This window comes from Danio rerio, chromosome 5 (assembly GCF_049306965.1).
Source record: "Danio rerio strain Tuebingen ecotype United States chromosome 5, GRCz12tu, whole genome shotgun sequence".
Lineage (NCBI taxonomy): Eukaryota > Metazoa > Chordata > Actinopteri > Cypriniformes > Danionidae > Danio > Danio rerio.
Window position 1 is genome coordinate 1,885,919 of NC_133180.1, and position 16,895 is coordinate 1,902,813.

At 35.5% G+C, this 16,895-nt stretch overlaps 2 protein-coding genes across 9 annotated transcripts in view; both read right to left on the minus strand.

Moving 5' to 3' along the window:
• The window catches only part of golga2 (golgin A2), a 61,585-nt gene extending 49,779 nt beyond the window's left edge, over positions 1-11,806 (minus strand). For 2 of the 8 annotated variants that reach the window (XM_005168082.6, XM_009301121.5), the window contains exons 1-3: positions 11,691-11,806; positions 4,124-4,240; positions 920-1,003 (exon numbers count right to left, since the gene is read on the minus strand). In XM_005168082.6, the coding sequence (XP_005168139.1) occupies positions 920-1,003; positions 4,124-4,240; positions 11,691-11,738 (249 nt within the window). In that variant the 5' untranslated portion in view covers positions 11,739-11,806. Of the gene's footprint in view, positions 1-919; positions 1,004-4,114; positions 4,241-11,690 lie in introns of all 8 variants that reach the window. The other 6 variants (XM_009301123.5, XM_009301120.5, XM_009301124.5 and 3 more) reach the window with 4 other exon arrangements.
• rabepk (Rab9 effector protein with kelch motifs) overlaps positions 1-16,895 on the minus strand; it is a 373,763-nt gene that overhangs the window by 231,319 nt on the left and 125,549 nt on the right. The gene's annotated exons all lie outside the window — the stretch shown is intronic.

Here is a 16,895-nt window from a genome sequence, read left to right on the forward strand (position 1 = left end):
GCTGTTAAACACTAACCTAGAGCGCCGTCTGCTGTTAAACACTAACAGCATAAATACGATTAGGTTAGGTTAAATACTAACCTAGAGCATAATCTGCTATTAAACACTAACCTAGAGCGCCATATGCTGTTAAACACTAACCTACAGCACCGTCTGCTGTTAAACACTAGCCTAGAGCACCGTCTGCTGTTAAACACTAGCCTAGAGCACCATCTGCTGTTAAACACTAACCTAGGAGCGCTGTCTGCTGTTAAACACTAACCTACAGAGCCGTCTGCTGTTAAACACTAGCCTAGAGCGCCGTCTGCTGTTAAACACTAAGCTAGGAGCGCCGTCTGCTGTTAAAAACTAGACTAGAGCACCATTTGCTGTTAAACACTAGCCTAGAGTGTCTACTGCTATTAAACACTAACCTAGAGTGCCGTCTGCTGTTGAACACTAACCTAGAGCACCATGTGCTGTTAAACACTAGCCTAGAGCACTGTCTGCTGTTAAACACTAGCCTAGAGCACCATTTGCTGTTAAACACCACAGATATTTACATTAGATGTCGCCTATGCTTTTGTTGTCTATTGGAAGGAACGCATCAATAGACCTACTGTTTTAGTACAGGGTAGTGCTCCTTTGAAATTAATTTCTCTGTATAAAAGACTTCTGAATAGCAGATTAACCTGCTGCTGAATCTATAATAAAGTAGGAAATTAAACATGACGGAAATGTGGATGATGTGTTGAGATTATTGACAGGTGCATAACAGTCTGTTAATGTAGTCTGTCCCAAAGTTTACACTCTTCCGTGACACACTCAAAAGTATAAAGTTTTTCTTCACAAAAAAAGTACATACTATTATAATGCTAATTGGGACGCAGCAACAGATGAGCAAAAGAAAGGAAGGAGGACAAGAGGAAGGACAGCTCACCTGACTGCTGTTGACAAATGGAGGCTGAGACACTCCATTAGTCAGACTAAGGTCAGACACCATAACTTTGAGAATATTCTCAATCTACAGGGAAGGAGAGGCAGACGATAGAGGAGAAGACGTGAGAGGAGGAAGCAGTAGTAGGAAAATCATTCAGAAAGCTCTGACGAGGCAGGATGAAGGGTTAGTAGTGGCCAACGCAGAACAAAAACCCAACAGCATGTAGAATAATAAACCTTCTGTCAGTTTAAGCCTGGTTTATACTTCTGCGTCAAGTGACCGGCGTAACTCACGGCGCATGCAACGCGCGTGCCTGTGCATTTATACTTCTGCGCGCTGTCTCCGTTGGTCTGCATTAACACTTCCGAAACGCTAGTTGGCAGTGAGGTGTAAATGTTCCTCTGTGTCGAGTTTCTTCGCTTCTGTTTTGCTTTTCCTGAACACTTCCTGGATGTACAAGTGACTCAAACTCGCTCATTTTGAGGCAGGAACCGGCGGACGTGCAACAACTTTAACCATGAGGTAAACACAGAGCAAAACTTTCCATCTGGAGCTCCTTCACGGGACTCCACACTTGTAAACAATCGCTCGCGCCATTCGCGCGGCTCTCGGTCCCGCCCAGACTCGTCGGCGCTAGCAAGCCGACCAATCACAGAGCTTGCGCTACGCGTTGTTGCGACGTGTAGTTACAATTTTTGAGAGGTGCACGTCAGTGACGGCGATGGCCACGGCGAAGGGCTATGCGTCAGCGCCGTAGCCTACGCCGGTGTTTGACGCAGAAGTATAAATCAGCCTTTATATGTCGAATTTACATTTAGTTTTGCATTCAGGAGTTAAAATGAAGTTGTTTTTTTATTTATGGTTTACTTTAATCATATATCCTGTTCTTATTTTTAATAATTGGGTTAATTAAATTGCTTACTTTTTCAGTACATAAATATTATTCACATGCATGTAATAAGTGAACTGTTTTCCTTCATTTCACATGCAAAAACACGCTGAACTAAAACAAATACACATAACAGTTTTTATTTTGATTATGTTCCATAAAGAAAACATTGCTTTTGTTTGTTTATTTTGTTTTAGTTATTAATTTACAGTTATAGTAGTTAATAATCTTATTTAATTTCTAATCTACTCTAAATTCATCCAAAACTAGAAATGTTGCAGTGTCAACTAAATTGAACAAGTTATTATCATATAAAATTTACATTAATTACTAATATAATTACTTTTACTAATGTTTTATGCATTTACATTTATATTATGTACATTATATATATATTTATGATGTGTACAGTGCATCCGGAAAGTATTGATAGCGCTTGACTTTCCACATTTTCATGTTACAGCCTTATTCTAAAATGGATTACATTTATTTATTTTCTCAACATTCCATCACATGTACATCAGTATTCTCAGTTTTTGGCGTGAAGCTCTAAATTGAGCTCAGGTACATTCTGTTTCCACTGATCCTTCTTGAGATGTTTCAGCAGCTTCATTGGAGTTCAGCTGTGGTCAATTCAGCTTATTGGACATGATCTGAAAAGGCTACACCTGTCTATATAAAGCCCCAGGGTTGACAGTGCATGTCAGCACAAACCAAGCATGAAGACAAAGGAATTTCCTGTAGACCTCAGAGACAGGATTGTCTGGAGGCACAAGGCTGGGTGGGGAAGGTAACAGAAACATTTCTGCTGCTCTGAAAGTTCAATGAGCACAGCGGCCTCCATCATGCGTAAGTGGAAGATGTTTAACCAGCAGGACTCTTCCAGAACTGGCCGGCCATCTAAGCTGAGTGATCGGGGGAGAAGGGCTTTAGTCAGTGAGGTGCAATCCACCAATCAGGCATCTGTATAGTAGAGTGGCCAGACGGAAGACACTCCCCGCCTGGAGTTTGCCACAAGGCATCTGAAGGACTCTCAGAGCATCAAAAACTAAACTCTCTGCTCTGATGAGACTCAAACTGAACTCTTTGGAGTGAACGCCAGGCGTTACGTTTGGAGAAAAGCAGGCAGCGCTCATCACCAGGCTAACAGCATCCCTACAGTGAAGCATGGTGGTGTTGGCATCATGCTGTAGGGATGTGTTTCAGCAGCAGGAACTGGAAGACTAGTCAGGATAGAGGGAAAGATGAGTGCAGCGATGTACAGAGACATCCTGAATGAAGACCTGCACAAGAGTGCTCTCCACCTCAGACTGGGGCGACGCTTCATCTTCCAGTAGAACAATGACCCAAAGCACACCGCCAAAATATCACTGGAGTGGCTTCACAACAACTCAGTGAATGTCCTTGAGTGGCCCAGCCAGAGCCCAGAGTTAAATCCTATTGAACATCTCTGGAGAGATCTGAAAATGGCCGTACACCGTCGCTTCCCATCCAACCTGATAGAGCTTGAGAAGTACAGCAAAGAGGAATGGGCAAACATTCCCAAAGACAGGTGTGCAGAGCTTGTGGCATCATATTCAGAAAGACTTGAGGCTGTAATCTCTGATGAAGGTGCATCAACAGAGTATTGGGCAAAGGCTGTGAATACTGATGTACAGGTGATTTTACAGCTTTTTATTTTTAATAAATTTGCAACAAATTTAAAAACTCTTTGTTCGCATTGTCATTATGGGGGATTGTGTGTAGAATGTTGAGGAAATAAATAAGTTTAATACATTTTGGAATAAGGCTGTAACATAAACAAATGTGGAAAACGTCAAGCGCTATCAATACTTTCCAGATGCAGTGTATTATAAAATGTTGCACATTCTGTAAAATACATTTAACAAATATATATTTTACAAATACAAGTTTTTAAATTTGTTATAGTGTAAGTTTGTTTCCAATTAGCTATTCATTTAGGGCTTCAATTGAAACTATTATTAGGCAACATTTCCAGTTTAATCTAATATTCACATTTATTTCAGTCTTTCTCTATAACAAACAGGCTGCTTTCTATCAGTGCAAACATGACTATTAAAATGCCTTTAAACAAGAAACCGATGATCTAAAACAATCCCTCAAAAAGGTAAAGATTCAATAATTAATTCCATGCAAAACAAAAACAAGATTAGATCCTCGAGCACTTCCTATGGATTAATTCCTGCCGTGGGAAAGCGCCATTACCTGAGCAGTAAACACACAACTAAACCCCATCACAGCAGACAGTCAACAATGATTTACAGCGGTGTTGACGAACTACACACCTGACTCACATTTTCTGGAGAGCGGCGGTCAGCAGGAGCGTCTGTCTGATCTCCTTTAACCTTCCTCTTCTTCTTTGGTCCGGCACTTCCCGTGGATGGAATCGTCTTCTGCTGAAACTCCTTCAGCTGCAGATCAAAACAGCAGACATTTCAAACACACAGATTCCCATTTAAAGAGACACCTATTATGCAAAAATCCTTTTTATGAGGAGTTTAAAAGTCACAGTCAGTGTGTGAATATCTCCAGCCTCTAAGGGCAACAACATTGATTAATTGTCATTTTTATAATCAGACTTGATGAGTGAAACACTTTGATTGGCATTCTCCCATTGTACGTGTCATCAGAGGGGGAAAGCCCCGCCCACTAGTGCCCATCTCTCCATCTCATTAGCATCTCCAGCAGCCCTGAGTGAGAAGCAGCCGTCTGTCCATTCGCCATTAGAGTGTTTGAGCTGCTGAAGATAATGTCAGCATAGACTAAGAGGATTATAGATGTGGAGTTTTAGATGAACAGCCACAGGAGCCACATAGACTGACAGAAATGGGTAAACATGGTACAGTACAATGTGAGTTTTGTACAAATTGATTGTGGGTTTTAAGTCCTCAGGAGGAATTAACTATTGTCACTATCAAGGAAATAGCTTGTTTAAAGTGTAAAAAAATATAAAGTTTCAACTATTATCTACATATAGAGATAAAGGCCTGAGAAATAGATTACCTTATTATACTAATATAAATTCATTATTCACATCAAATGAACTTCACTAAATGTAAACTATACAAAGAAATAATAAAATATATCCAAAACACTGTTCATTTTTCACAGATCCAATAAAATCAACAAAACCCTAAATTAATGTCATTAAATAAGGATTAAAACAACAATTATTCTTCATTCATTCATTTTCCTTCAGCTTAGTCAGGGCTAGGGTTGTAACAATATACCGGTATGACGGTCTACCACGATTTGAACGTGCATGATTATCATACCATGAACAATTGCATATCAACGGTTTTAACCCTTAAAGACCGAGACAGCCGCCCACGGCTAAAAATAAGTATTGCTCTTAAATGTTTAATAACTTTTGATCCGCTGATCCGATTCATACAATTCAAAGATTGGCATAAAGAAGAGAATCTCAGCTTTCCAGTGCTGTATCTTATAACATAACGCGGACTTTCAGAGGCTCCGGAATCAGTGCGATTACGTCATCAAAATTTGACAACGCTGATTTGACAAAGAAACGCTCGTCACTGTGTCTCCGGACAAACCAGACATGATACATTGATGCATTGTCCCTCCTCCATGCCCAGATTGGTTCAAACTCGCTATATCACAACCAATATGCATAGGTTTCGCTTTTGTTTGTGGACCAACAATGAGCTTTTTGAACACGGAATGAGAGATAGGCATACATTTATGCGCGGCTAAATAAAACGCAAAAAAAAAGTTTTGCATGAAATAATTCTCATACTAAGTACTTTTGCATGCAGAGCAGCACAGAAACATGACAAAACAGTGACACAGCAAAGACGAACTGCTGCTCTTGCTGTTTTCAAAAGACGCAAATGAAGGTGCAGCTGTCTGTCTGCATTGCAGACAACCAAATCCAAATCCATATCCACAGACAACCATATCCATGCTGGCACATAAAACCTAAGGATGTTCCATATTGAATCTAGTTTCGTTATGTAACTATTTATAGTATAGTAAATATTTATATCTACTTTTTTACTGAGGATTTGCACCATGTTTATTTGGACTTTATTTATTATTTTCTTATTTTTTTATTTGTTCATTGTACAAGTGGACACATTCTCTCACCTCAGCGGTCAAGATTAAGTCCTGAAAATCTCAACATGCTTACATTTCTTCATCACAACCTAGACTGAAAAAAACAACGCTTTAAATACATGTTTACAGCCATAAACTTGGTATTGCACTTTTGGTCTCCCATTTATCCTGCTTATAAGGAAGGACAGTTTAAGTTTATTTTTGTCTAATCTTAAAAGACCTTGCTTGTTTATTCCTTCTAATTTAATTTATTAAAATGGGAAATTTTTCAGTTTATTTTTATAAAAGACTTCTATAGTTCTATTAAAATGGTTCTTTCAAAAGTTTGTTGAAATAAAACCTTTGTTCAGTCAGAAAACGTGTTCTTATTCTTTTCAGGGTCTTTGCTATGAGAATTACTATTTAATACCGTATACCGCGAAACCGTCAAACCGTGGTATTGTTTTAGACGATTATCATACCGTAAAAAATTCATACCGTTACAACCCTAGTCAGGGCTCAACTATAAGGACTGCCCAGTGGCCTAGGGCCAGCGTGAAAGACGCTAGAGACAGTAGACAGGATTGTTACTGGCCCCTATCGGCCAGTAACGATGAGCACGTTATTTTTTTCCATAACCTGGTAACAACCAGTACAGCCAAAAGATGGCAACATGGCGGCAACATCAAACTATGAGGCTCAAAGAAAATGTCTTTAAAAATGTTTTTAAAGTCTTGGAAGCAGACAATTACATGGGTACAAATTAAGAAATAATAAAAACAAAAAAGAGTTGTCGTCAGTTTGGCAAGCCATTTTTATAAAAATAATTTAGAATTGCTATAAAACACCAGCACATATTCCATACTGCTCTTTTGTTTGCATAAAATCTTGAATTTTGCTCATTATACATTTATTATCATTTTAAATGTTCAAATTCTAGATTCACAGACATTATTTTGCCACATTATTTAAAATATGTGGCTAAAAAATAGTTATAACTTTTTTTTTTTTTTTGGTGGGGCCAGCAAAAATCTCATCCACTGGCTCAATTGGCCCAGTAGAAAAAATCCTTAGCGTTGAACCCTGTTAGTCCCTTGTTTATCAGGGGTCACCACTGCGGAATGAACTACCAACTATTTCAGCATATGTTTTACGCAGCGGATGCCCTTCCATCTGAAACCCAGTATTGGAAAACACCCATAAACCTTCACATTTACACACACACTCATACACTATGAGCAATTTAGCTCATCAATTCCTCTATGGCGCATGTGTTTGGACTGTAAGTGGAAACCGGAGCACCCACACTAAGGCGGGTAGAACATGCAAACTCTACACAGAAATGCCACCTGACCTAGCCGAGGCTCGAACCAGCGACCTTCTTGCAGTGAGGCAACAATGCTAACCACTAAACCACCGTGTCACCCAAATTACTCTTCAGCATTTGTTAAATGTTGTTTTACAAGAAAATATAGGTTTACTTCTAAATCTGCATGATGCACTTCATAAAATTTAAGATAAAAACAAAATTAAACTCTAGACGTTTTATAGTCTTAAATACACTTAATGAGCCGCCAGCTATCATTTGGTTTATTTTCAAGTTTTTCCACTTCAAACTGTGATGTCTAATTCAATATGTGGCTTGCCGATTACAAGCAATTTTGTGCACTTAAGACTGAAGCCTTCAGAGATTTTTGGCCGCTGTTTAATTAAATCAAACATCAATGCAGGAGTTCCAGAAATGACTCGAGTCTATAATCCGTCCTGATTCAGGCACATTCTGCTTTGAATTTAAATCAAGATAACTCAATCAGGTTTCACAGCACCAGCGACTCCTCAGATAGGGCCACTCGGATATAACTTGAAGAACAAGCTAAACAGAGCATCAAAGAAGAAGAAAGACCACTCGTCCAGTCCTGCCAGACCTACGAGTCTCTCTAGTGGGTCAGAAATGTAGTTGTGGGTATTAATAGGGCTGGGCAGTATGAACGAGGGCTGCATGATACTGGAAACATTGAAAAATGGTGTTATTTTGTTTTTCTCCGATATATATTGCGATATGAACACAATTTCACCAGATAACTTGAACATCTCTCTTGGGAAAAAAATAATAATTTAAGATTGACTGTGGTGATTTTCATGCATCAAATATAATAATCACCTACGATCACAGATAAATACAACAGAGAAAAAGATGCATATGAATTAAACCGTGTTTTACAGCTTTCTGAGAAGTCTAACAGTATTTAGGTATAGTAATTGAATAAATCACATCCAAAATAAGACTGCATAGTCTTCATTAAGTAAATAAATCATTACTAATGTTACAAACGGTGCAATTTCTTATGCCTGAATGCTTTTAAAATCATCAAGCCTCAAAAGAACATGCAAATAATAAACTATAATCCACAGATTTAATATTGCATATGCTGCGATGTACCTACTGCGAATGATCACATTGCGATATCAATGCTGAAACCATACATTGTGCAGCCCTAATATAAAGAAATAAGTCATCTCATATCCTGCACGATACTGGAAAAATCTGACACTGCAATATTTTGTTTTGCTGCGATATATATGATATTAATATAACTTCACCAGATGTTTTGATTAGGTCTATTTGGAAAGGTTTCATTTATTTAGATTAAGTGGGATGATCAAGTCAGGGATAAACAAGTAAATCAGCATAAAATATTATGAATTACAAGCATATAAAAATACAACAGAGCAAAAATAAAAGTTAAATAAACAGTGCTTTATGGTTTTCTGAGAAGTCTAACAGTATTCAAGTACAGAAATTTAACAATTTTTACATTTCTGTACTTGTATACTTATTTGTAAATTTTTGTATTTAAAAGAAACAAAATAAACAATGATCCTCAAATGGGTAAGAGATGGCTATCTATAGAAAAAAAAGGATTGATTTTAATTTATTTTACATTTTTGCATTTATACAAAAAAAGCTTCGTTATGGATGTGACATCTCTCCCGTTATGGATGTGACGGATGTGAAACTGCCACTTATGTGACTTTTGTAAATTAAATATAATACTTTGAAAACATTGACAGTAACATTGTTGAGCATTTTAAAGCACTGTAAAATACAAGCCTAGACGAAAAACACAGAAACGGCTTGGCTATTTTGGCGAATACATTATTTTTTTCATGGCAAGGTTGACATTTACATGGAATTGCTCATAAACAGAAGATTAAACTACTTTTATTTGATTCAAGGGAATTAATAAGCATGTGACCACAACAAGCTTTATCTGAGTTATTATTATCATAATTTTCCTCATAATAAAGTATATAATGATGCAACACCTATATCACAGCATAGAATGCTATTATGGAATATTGTGTGCTTTATCCTGCGAAAAAGACACATGATTTTACAGAAGGACTTATTTTTAAACACTCGACTGAAGTTAAAAATGTCATTAAATTTAGTTTTCGCACATGCTTTCGGGTTTAACAAGAGTAATTTTAACTACAAAATGCTGTAGTTCACTGAGAAGCTATGCAAACTGCTGTCAAACATGATTATTTGCGATTTAACAATCGTGTAATAATATTGCATGCTTTGTTTTTCGCAGTGTTGTCAGAGAACTATGTCTTTTATGTAGTAAACACTGCTGAACACACATGCTGGAGATTCACAGTTGATTACAGAGATGCTTTTACAGACAAATGTGCATGCGATTTATCATTCAGCTTGAGTTTAAATACATTTTCTGCATGAAAAGAACCATTTGTTATGTTTTTATTTCATTTAAAAGCATATACTTGAAAATCTACTCATTATAGGTGATTATATTTCTCACAATTAAGAACTTCAGGGTAAATCTTTGATTAAATTTTAAAATCTAAAATATATATCAATTAAATATTAACCACTTTTTAAAAAAATAAATGATTATAGGTCTAACAAAGTATTAGTAAATAAATTGAAAAATGTAAACATTGTATTTTCAGGGGCGACGCAGTGGCGCAGTAGGTAGTGCTGTCGCCTCACAGCAAGAAGGTCGCTGGTTCGAGCCTCGGCTGTGTCAGTTGGCGTTTCTGTGTAGAGTTTGCATGTTCTCCCTGCGTTCACGTGGGCGTTCGCTCCAGTTTCCCCCAGAGTCCAAAGACATGTGGTACGGGTGAAATGGGTAAGCTAAATTGTCCATAGTGTATGAGTGTGAATGAGTGTTTGTGGATGTTTCCCAGAGATAAGTTGCAGCTGGAAGGGCATCCACTGCGTAAAAATGTGCTGGATAAGTTGGCAGTTCATTCTGCTGTGGCGACCCCGGATTAATAAAGGGACTAAGCCGATAAGAAAATGAATGAATTAATGTATTTTCAAGATGTTTCTGTCTGCAGTCTGTAATGGTGTTTATATAAATGATGAATTGTATAACAGTAAACAATGTATTTTATGACACCACTACATAAGCAATAGGTCATAATATGAAAAGATAGACTGCTTATTTCATCATAAAAGTATTGCTAAATAACATGTAAATTATAAACATTGTATTTTCAAGATTTCAGCTCTCATGATGCTGTTATTCGTGTTTCTGTCTGCATCTCTGTAATGGTGCGTAATACTACGCTTATATAAATCATGATAAAAAAAGCATCACCATAAACAATGTCGTTTATAACACCACGATATAAACAATATAGCCTAACATGAAGCGATACACTGTTTATTTTGTCATATTGCACAGCCCTAGTTTTATATGTGATTAGGCTGTCATGGGACGAATGCATCTAAATCAGCTCTCATCTGACCGAGCCATAACTGAAATTCCAAAGCTGACTGATTGAGTCTTGTTGACATTCCAGACCACAGACAGCATAAAGAGCAGCAGCTGAGATTCAAGTATTCATAAGCTCCCTGCGTAGACAGCAAATGGCCACCTTACTAGTCAGCACTCACATGATCTCAAAACACAGTAATAATTACAGGTTTGACCAGTCACTTAATCATTTTAAACTTAAATCATGAACTAAACAGTAGTTATAAAGCACAAACACTAGGTCAGTTCACCTAAAACTAAAATCAATGTCATAATTTAAGTAGAAAGCTGAAAACAATGACTTCCATAGGAGAAAACAACAAATACTATGGAAGTGAGTGGTTAAAAATCATCAGCATTTTTCAAAACATCTGCTTTGGTGTTCAACAGAAGAAATACACTCATTAAAATGTGATAAATGGTGAGTAAATAGTGAGTACATTGTATTTTTTTAGATGAACTATCCCTACTTTAGTTAAACCAGCTGTTTCAATTAGAGCTGTCATTTTAGCAAGCAGCTAACTAGTAAGCTAACGCTAATCATCTAGTTAAATAGGACTTAAATCAAGAATTTTGTTTTTTATTTTAAAATAACGACTTTAAGTTAGAGCCACGTTTTACTTTTATTTTAAAATAATTCAGTGTTTCTATGTTTTAATCTGGTTAACGTAGCTGACGCCGAATCAGAAGATAATAACATTAGCGTGACTGATCTCCTCGCACTTTATAGCACAACTCTAATAGGTTAAACTTGTCGTATACATAAGTAAAGTGATATATTTGGTGTTCTTGATGTTTAAGCTCTTCTCTCGGCTCAGTCCTCGGTGTTTCCTGACGGCCGCGCCCGTCTGAGAGCGCTGGTATTCGGGCACAGGCCCGCGGAGTGGCCGGCAGACGTGGAATGTCAACATGACATATAAAACACACGCGCTCGGACGCGGTTCAAACTCACTCAGCAGAAGCACTTTGTCACATAATAGTTGATAAATGTCGGAAAAGTTCATAAATGTACCTTTTTCTTAGCTGCAGCGAGTTTGATTTGCCTGTTCTGGTCCGCCATCCTCTCGCGCAGCTGAGCGAACGACACCACGTCATCAGATCAGCCGTGTGCGCGCGCCACACACACGCACTCGTCCCCGCGCGCTACACTCACATACATACACACACACACTCTTCTACAAAAAAATCTTGTCTAATAAATCTGTTGAAGTCTCTGTCAAAATCATTCATAATTGCTACCCAGTAAATATTAAACTAGCTATATTTAATAACATTATTTCCCCCTAAATGCTCACGTTGGTCTCAGTATGAGTATTATGAGTGTATCTCAGTATTATTTTGGGAGTGTACTTCCTGTAAAGTGTCTTGGCTTGACTTTTCCAATTGTATTCAAAAAAAATTATTTACAAACTTGTTTATATCCCCTTTTCTATATCTATATGTCTGATTACATTCGGAAAATGCAACCTGTAAGAGCTTTATTTTCTAAAACATATGCAAAATCCAATGGAAACTCTATTTACTTCATTGACATTTCTTAAAATGTCAACCTGATAATTTCTAGTACTGCAATAAATTTTCTGCATTTAAATCTAGTATGCACATTATCCCACATATTCACAATCTTCCCATCTGGTGTAGATTTAATACATATCTTTAGGGATGGCACGGTGGCTCAGTGGTAAGCACTGTCACCTCACAGCTAGAAGGTTGCTGGTTTGAGTCCCGGCTGGGTCAGTTAGAGTTTCTGTGTGGAGTTTTGCATGTTCGGTTTCCCCCGTAGTCCAAACACTTGCGCTATAGGGGAATTGATGAACTAAACTGGCCGTAGTGTATAAATGTGTGTGTGTGAATGAGTGTGTATGGGTGTTTCCCAGTACTGAGTTGTAGCTGGAAGGGCATCCGCAGTATGAAACATTTGCTGGATTAGTTAGCGGTTCATTCTGCTGTGGTGACCCCTGATGAATAAAGGGACTAAGCTGAAGGAAAATGAATGAATGAATAAATCTATAATGCACATTTTCCCACACATTCACAAACTTCCCATCTAATTAATTATTAATTAATTAGCTTTTGGAAAGCAGTGTCATTTTATATTATCTATGTAAAAGATGTAACTTTTACTTTTTTTCGTCGGCGCAATATTCTAGTGGTTAGCACGCCGAAATATCGTGCAATAGCACGTCAGGGCGTCCTGAGTTTGAATCCCGGCTCGACTCCTTATATATATATATTTTTATATATATATAACTTTTTTTATCATTAACAATTTTAGTTTTTTATTTTATACATTTATCTTTAATTTCTTTGATTTACTTTTTAATTTAATATAATTTAAGCAGCAATAAAACTAAGAGTTTTAGTGCTTCACAAGAAACTTATTTTAGTCATTTTCATTTTCAATTTCTCAAATATTTAATTAAATTTATTGTTTTCATCTAAACAATGTCATTTATTTGCAAAACATAGCATTGTTTGTGTACATTGTGTGTGTGTGTGTGTGTTGGGGGGGGGGGGGGGGTTACCTTCAACACTGAGTTCCAAATTCTTTTTTTTTTAAATGAGCAGAATTAACTTTTAGTCCATTTGGAGCTAACTACACTCATTTCATTTGATAAAGTTTTTACAGTTTACAAAAAAGAAAGGAAAAAACAAGTTCTGAAAGAGGTCAAGCCTCACCCAGCCCAGGTAATAAAAAGTAATGCAAAAGTAACTCAAAAGTACCGTACCACATCATTTATTATAAAGAAGTAACGCAAATAGTTTTGGGGAGTAACTCAATATTGTAATGCAATACTTTCAAAAGTAACTTTCCCCAACACTCTATACCAGTGGTTCTCAAACTTTTTTCATCAAGTGCCACCTCAGAAAAAAATTGTCCCTCCAAGCACCACCATATGACCAGTATTGAAATACAGTAGTGTAGTAGGCTAAATTAAGCAACTACAGCTCTGCACAGTTTTAAAACTTGGCAGATTAATTACTATTATTAATAATACTTATTATTATCTACCACTTTAAACCTTATAAATAATTTGAACATTAATACTGCTGCGTTTATATGTAAAAAAAAAAAAAACAAACAAACAAAGTAAAATGTCAACGTTTAATTTAAAATGTGCTTTTAAAAGTTCATTAAAAGTGGTAGGCTACTGTTCTTAAAAAGTAAAATATATATATATCCTGTACTTAAATGTAAAGTGTTAACCTATAGTATCCTATTCATCAAAGCCTAGAAATGCTGCTTGAACCTCATAAACATAGGCTAAATGTCATCATATTTATATGAACCATTTTTGATACATTTTAAAGAATATGTTGCATGTACATTGACATATTGAATTACTCGTGTGTACCACTAGAAGGCAGCCCGCGTACCACTAGTGGTACACAAATCACAGTTTCAGAACCACTGCTCTATACAGTTGAAGTCAAAATTATTAGCTCCCCTGTTTATTTTTCCTCCCAATTTCTGTTTAACGGAGAGAAGATTTTGTTAACACATTTCTGAACATAATAGTGTTAATAACTCATCTCTAATCACTGATTTATTTTCTCTTTGTCATGATAACAGTAAATAGTATTAGACTTGATATTCTTCAAGACACTTCTATACAGCTTAAAGTGACATTTAAAGGCTTCACTAGGTTGATTTGGTTAACTAAGCAGGTTAGGGTAATTAGGCAAGTTATTGTATAACAGTGGTTTGTTCTGTAGACTATCAAAAAATATATAGCTTAAAGGGGCTAATAATATTGACAATATTAAAATGTTTTTTTTTTTTTTTAAATGTAAAAGTATTTGAATTATAGGTAATTATTGTCTACAACAAAACTGTAGATTTCATAAAGTCTTGTGGCATTTATCAGAAAACTTCTAAATTTCACTTCTAAATTCAGCTGGAGAAATCTTTAAATACAATTTCTTACAATAATATTTATAGTAAAATAATTATTTTTATTATTATTATTATTTGTAGTCGTAGTAGTATCTGTATTATTCTGAATAATATTAGTTGTTATTATTTTATTCTTAATTTATTTTAAATATGTTTTCTACAGTTTATTCTCAGTGTTAGACTGCAAAGTGAACAAATATATATTGTACATACATCTGTGCTGAATAAAATAACTGATTTAATTGAGTGTGTTTCTGAATATCTGTATCTGATCTGAAATTGAAACTACAGAGTATCCTTTCTGTGATTGTGCATTTGCTTGTGCCTTTGGGGAAGATTTGCATTATTGGTTATTTTCTAAGTTTGAAGATTTAAATGCTTTACCAAAAGAAAATACACTGTTTGGTTTATTTTTGAAAGATGAAACACACGACTTAGCAATTGACACAGTTATTAGTCTTGGGAAGTTCTTTTTACATAAGAAGAGATTTTTCAGAATTTCTAAGAATTCAGGAATAGTTAAAGAATTAAAATTTTCTCCCAAATTGTATGTTTTTTTTCACAAGGAACTATTCTATCGCTTAAACAAATGAAGAAAAAGAATGCTGTAATTCTCTCTGATTTAATACAACAACTTGAACTTGCTTTTTTATTTTTTATTTTATTATATTTTGTTAATATGCTTGTGTGTTGTCTGATTAAGGAGACTTGTATTTTGTACCAGGCCGTTTATATTTTGTCCAATAATTATAATAATAATAATAATAATAATAATAATAATAATATATATATATATATATATATATATATATATATATATATATATATATATATATATATATATATATATATATATATATATATATATATATATATATATATATATATATATATATATATATATATATATATATATATATATATATATATATATATATATGTGGGCGAGGCAGTGGCGCAGTAGGTAGTGTTGTCGCCTCACAGCAAGAAGGTCGCTGGGTCGCTGGTTTGAACCTTGGCTCGGTTGGTGTTTCTGTGTGTTTTGCATGTTCTCCCTGCCTTCGCGTGGGTTTCCACCAGGTGCTCCGGTTTCCCCCACAGTCCAAACACATATGGTACAGGTGAATTGGGTTGGCTAAATTGTCCGTAGTATATGAATGTGTGTGTGGATGTTTCCCAGAGATGGGTAGCAGCTGGAAGGGCATCCGCTGCATAAAAATATGCTGGATGAGTTGGCAGTTCATTCTGCTGTGGCAACGCTGGATTGATAAAGGGACTAAGCCGACAAGAAAATAAATGATATATATGTATATGAAATATACATACGTATATATGGTCTGTTCTTCTTCTTCTTCTTCAATTTATTGGCGGTTGACAAACAACAAATGGTGTTTTCCCCCATCAACCCCCCCCCAACCCCTCACCTATTAAATCCTCTCCTTTAAATGAGTATTTTTAAGATACTGCAATAAAAAGGTAAAGCATTTATTTCCTGAGTTATTTTGTAGATTGTCATGTAATTTGAATTGAACTCTTATCTCTTCTAAATTCTCACTAAGATCCCTCTTTTCATCTTCATACTTCATGCAGTGTAATAAAACATGTCCTATCGTCTTTTCTTGTCCACTAAACCAATTGTCCTGTACCATTGTCCTGTACCATGTTTACCCATTTTAAAAAGTGTCCTATTTATTTTTGTGTGTGCAAATCTCATCCTAGATATTATTATCTCCTCTCTCCTGTCTTCCCCTACACTTCTTGTTTCTCCTACTTTCTTTTGAATTCTGTAAAACCACCGGCCCTTTTGTCTCACTATCCCATTGTTTTTGCCACCTTTCCCTCATTCTTTTCTGAATAATTAAATTGAATTTTATTTGCCAGATTTTAGACAAGCTGTACAAAAATACAAGTATCCCATACATTTTTCAATATAATCTGTTGAGGATACAAAAAAAAAAAAAAAAAAAAAAAAAAATATATATATATATATATATATATATATATATATATATATATATATATATATATATATATATATATATATATATATATATATATATATATATATATACATATATATATATATATATATATATATATATATATATATATATATATATATATATATATTTTTTTTTTTTTTTTTTTTTGCATTGCGGTTCTCGCTGTTAAATAAAACAATGAATGGCTTCAAAATACAGTAGATCAGGGATGTCCAAAGTCGGTCCTGCTGATCTTAGCTTCAACTTGCTTCAACACACTTGCCTGAAAGTATAGCAAGAGCTTGATTAACTTGTTCAGGTGTGTTTGATTAGGGTT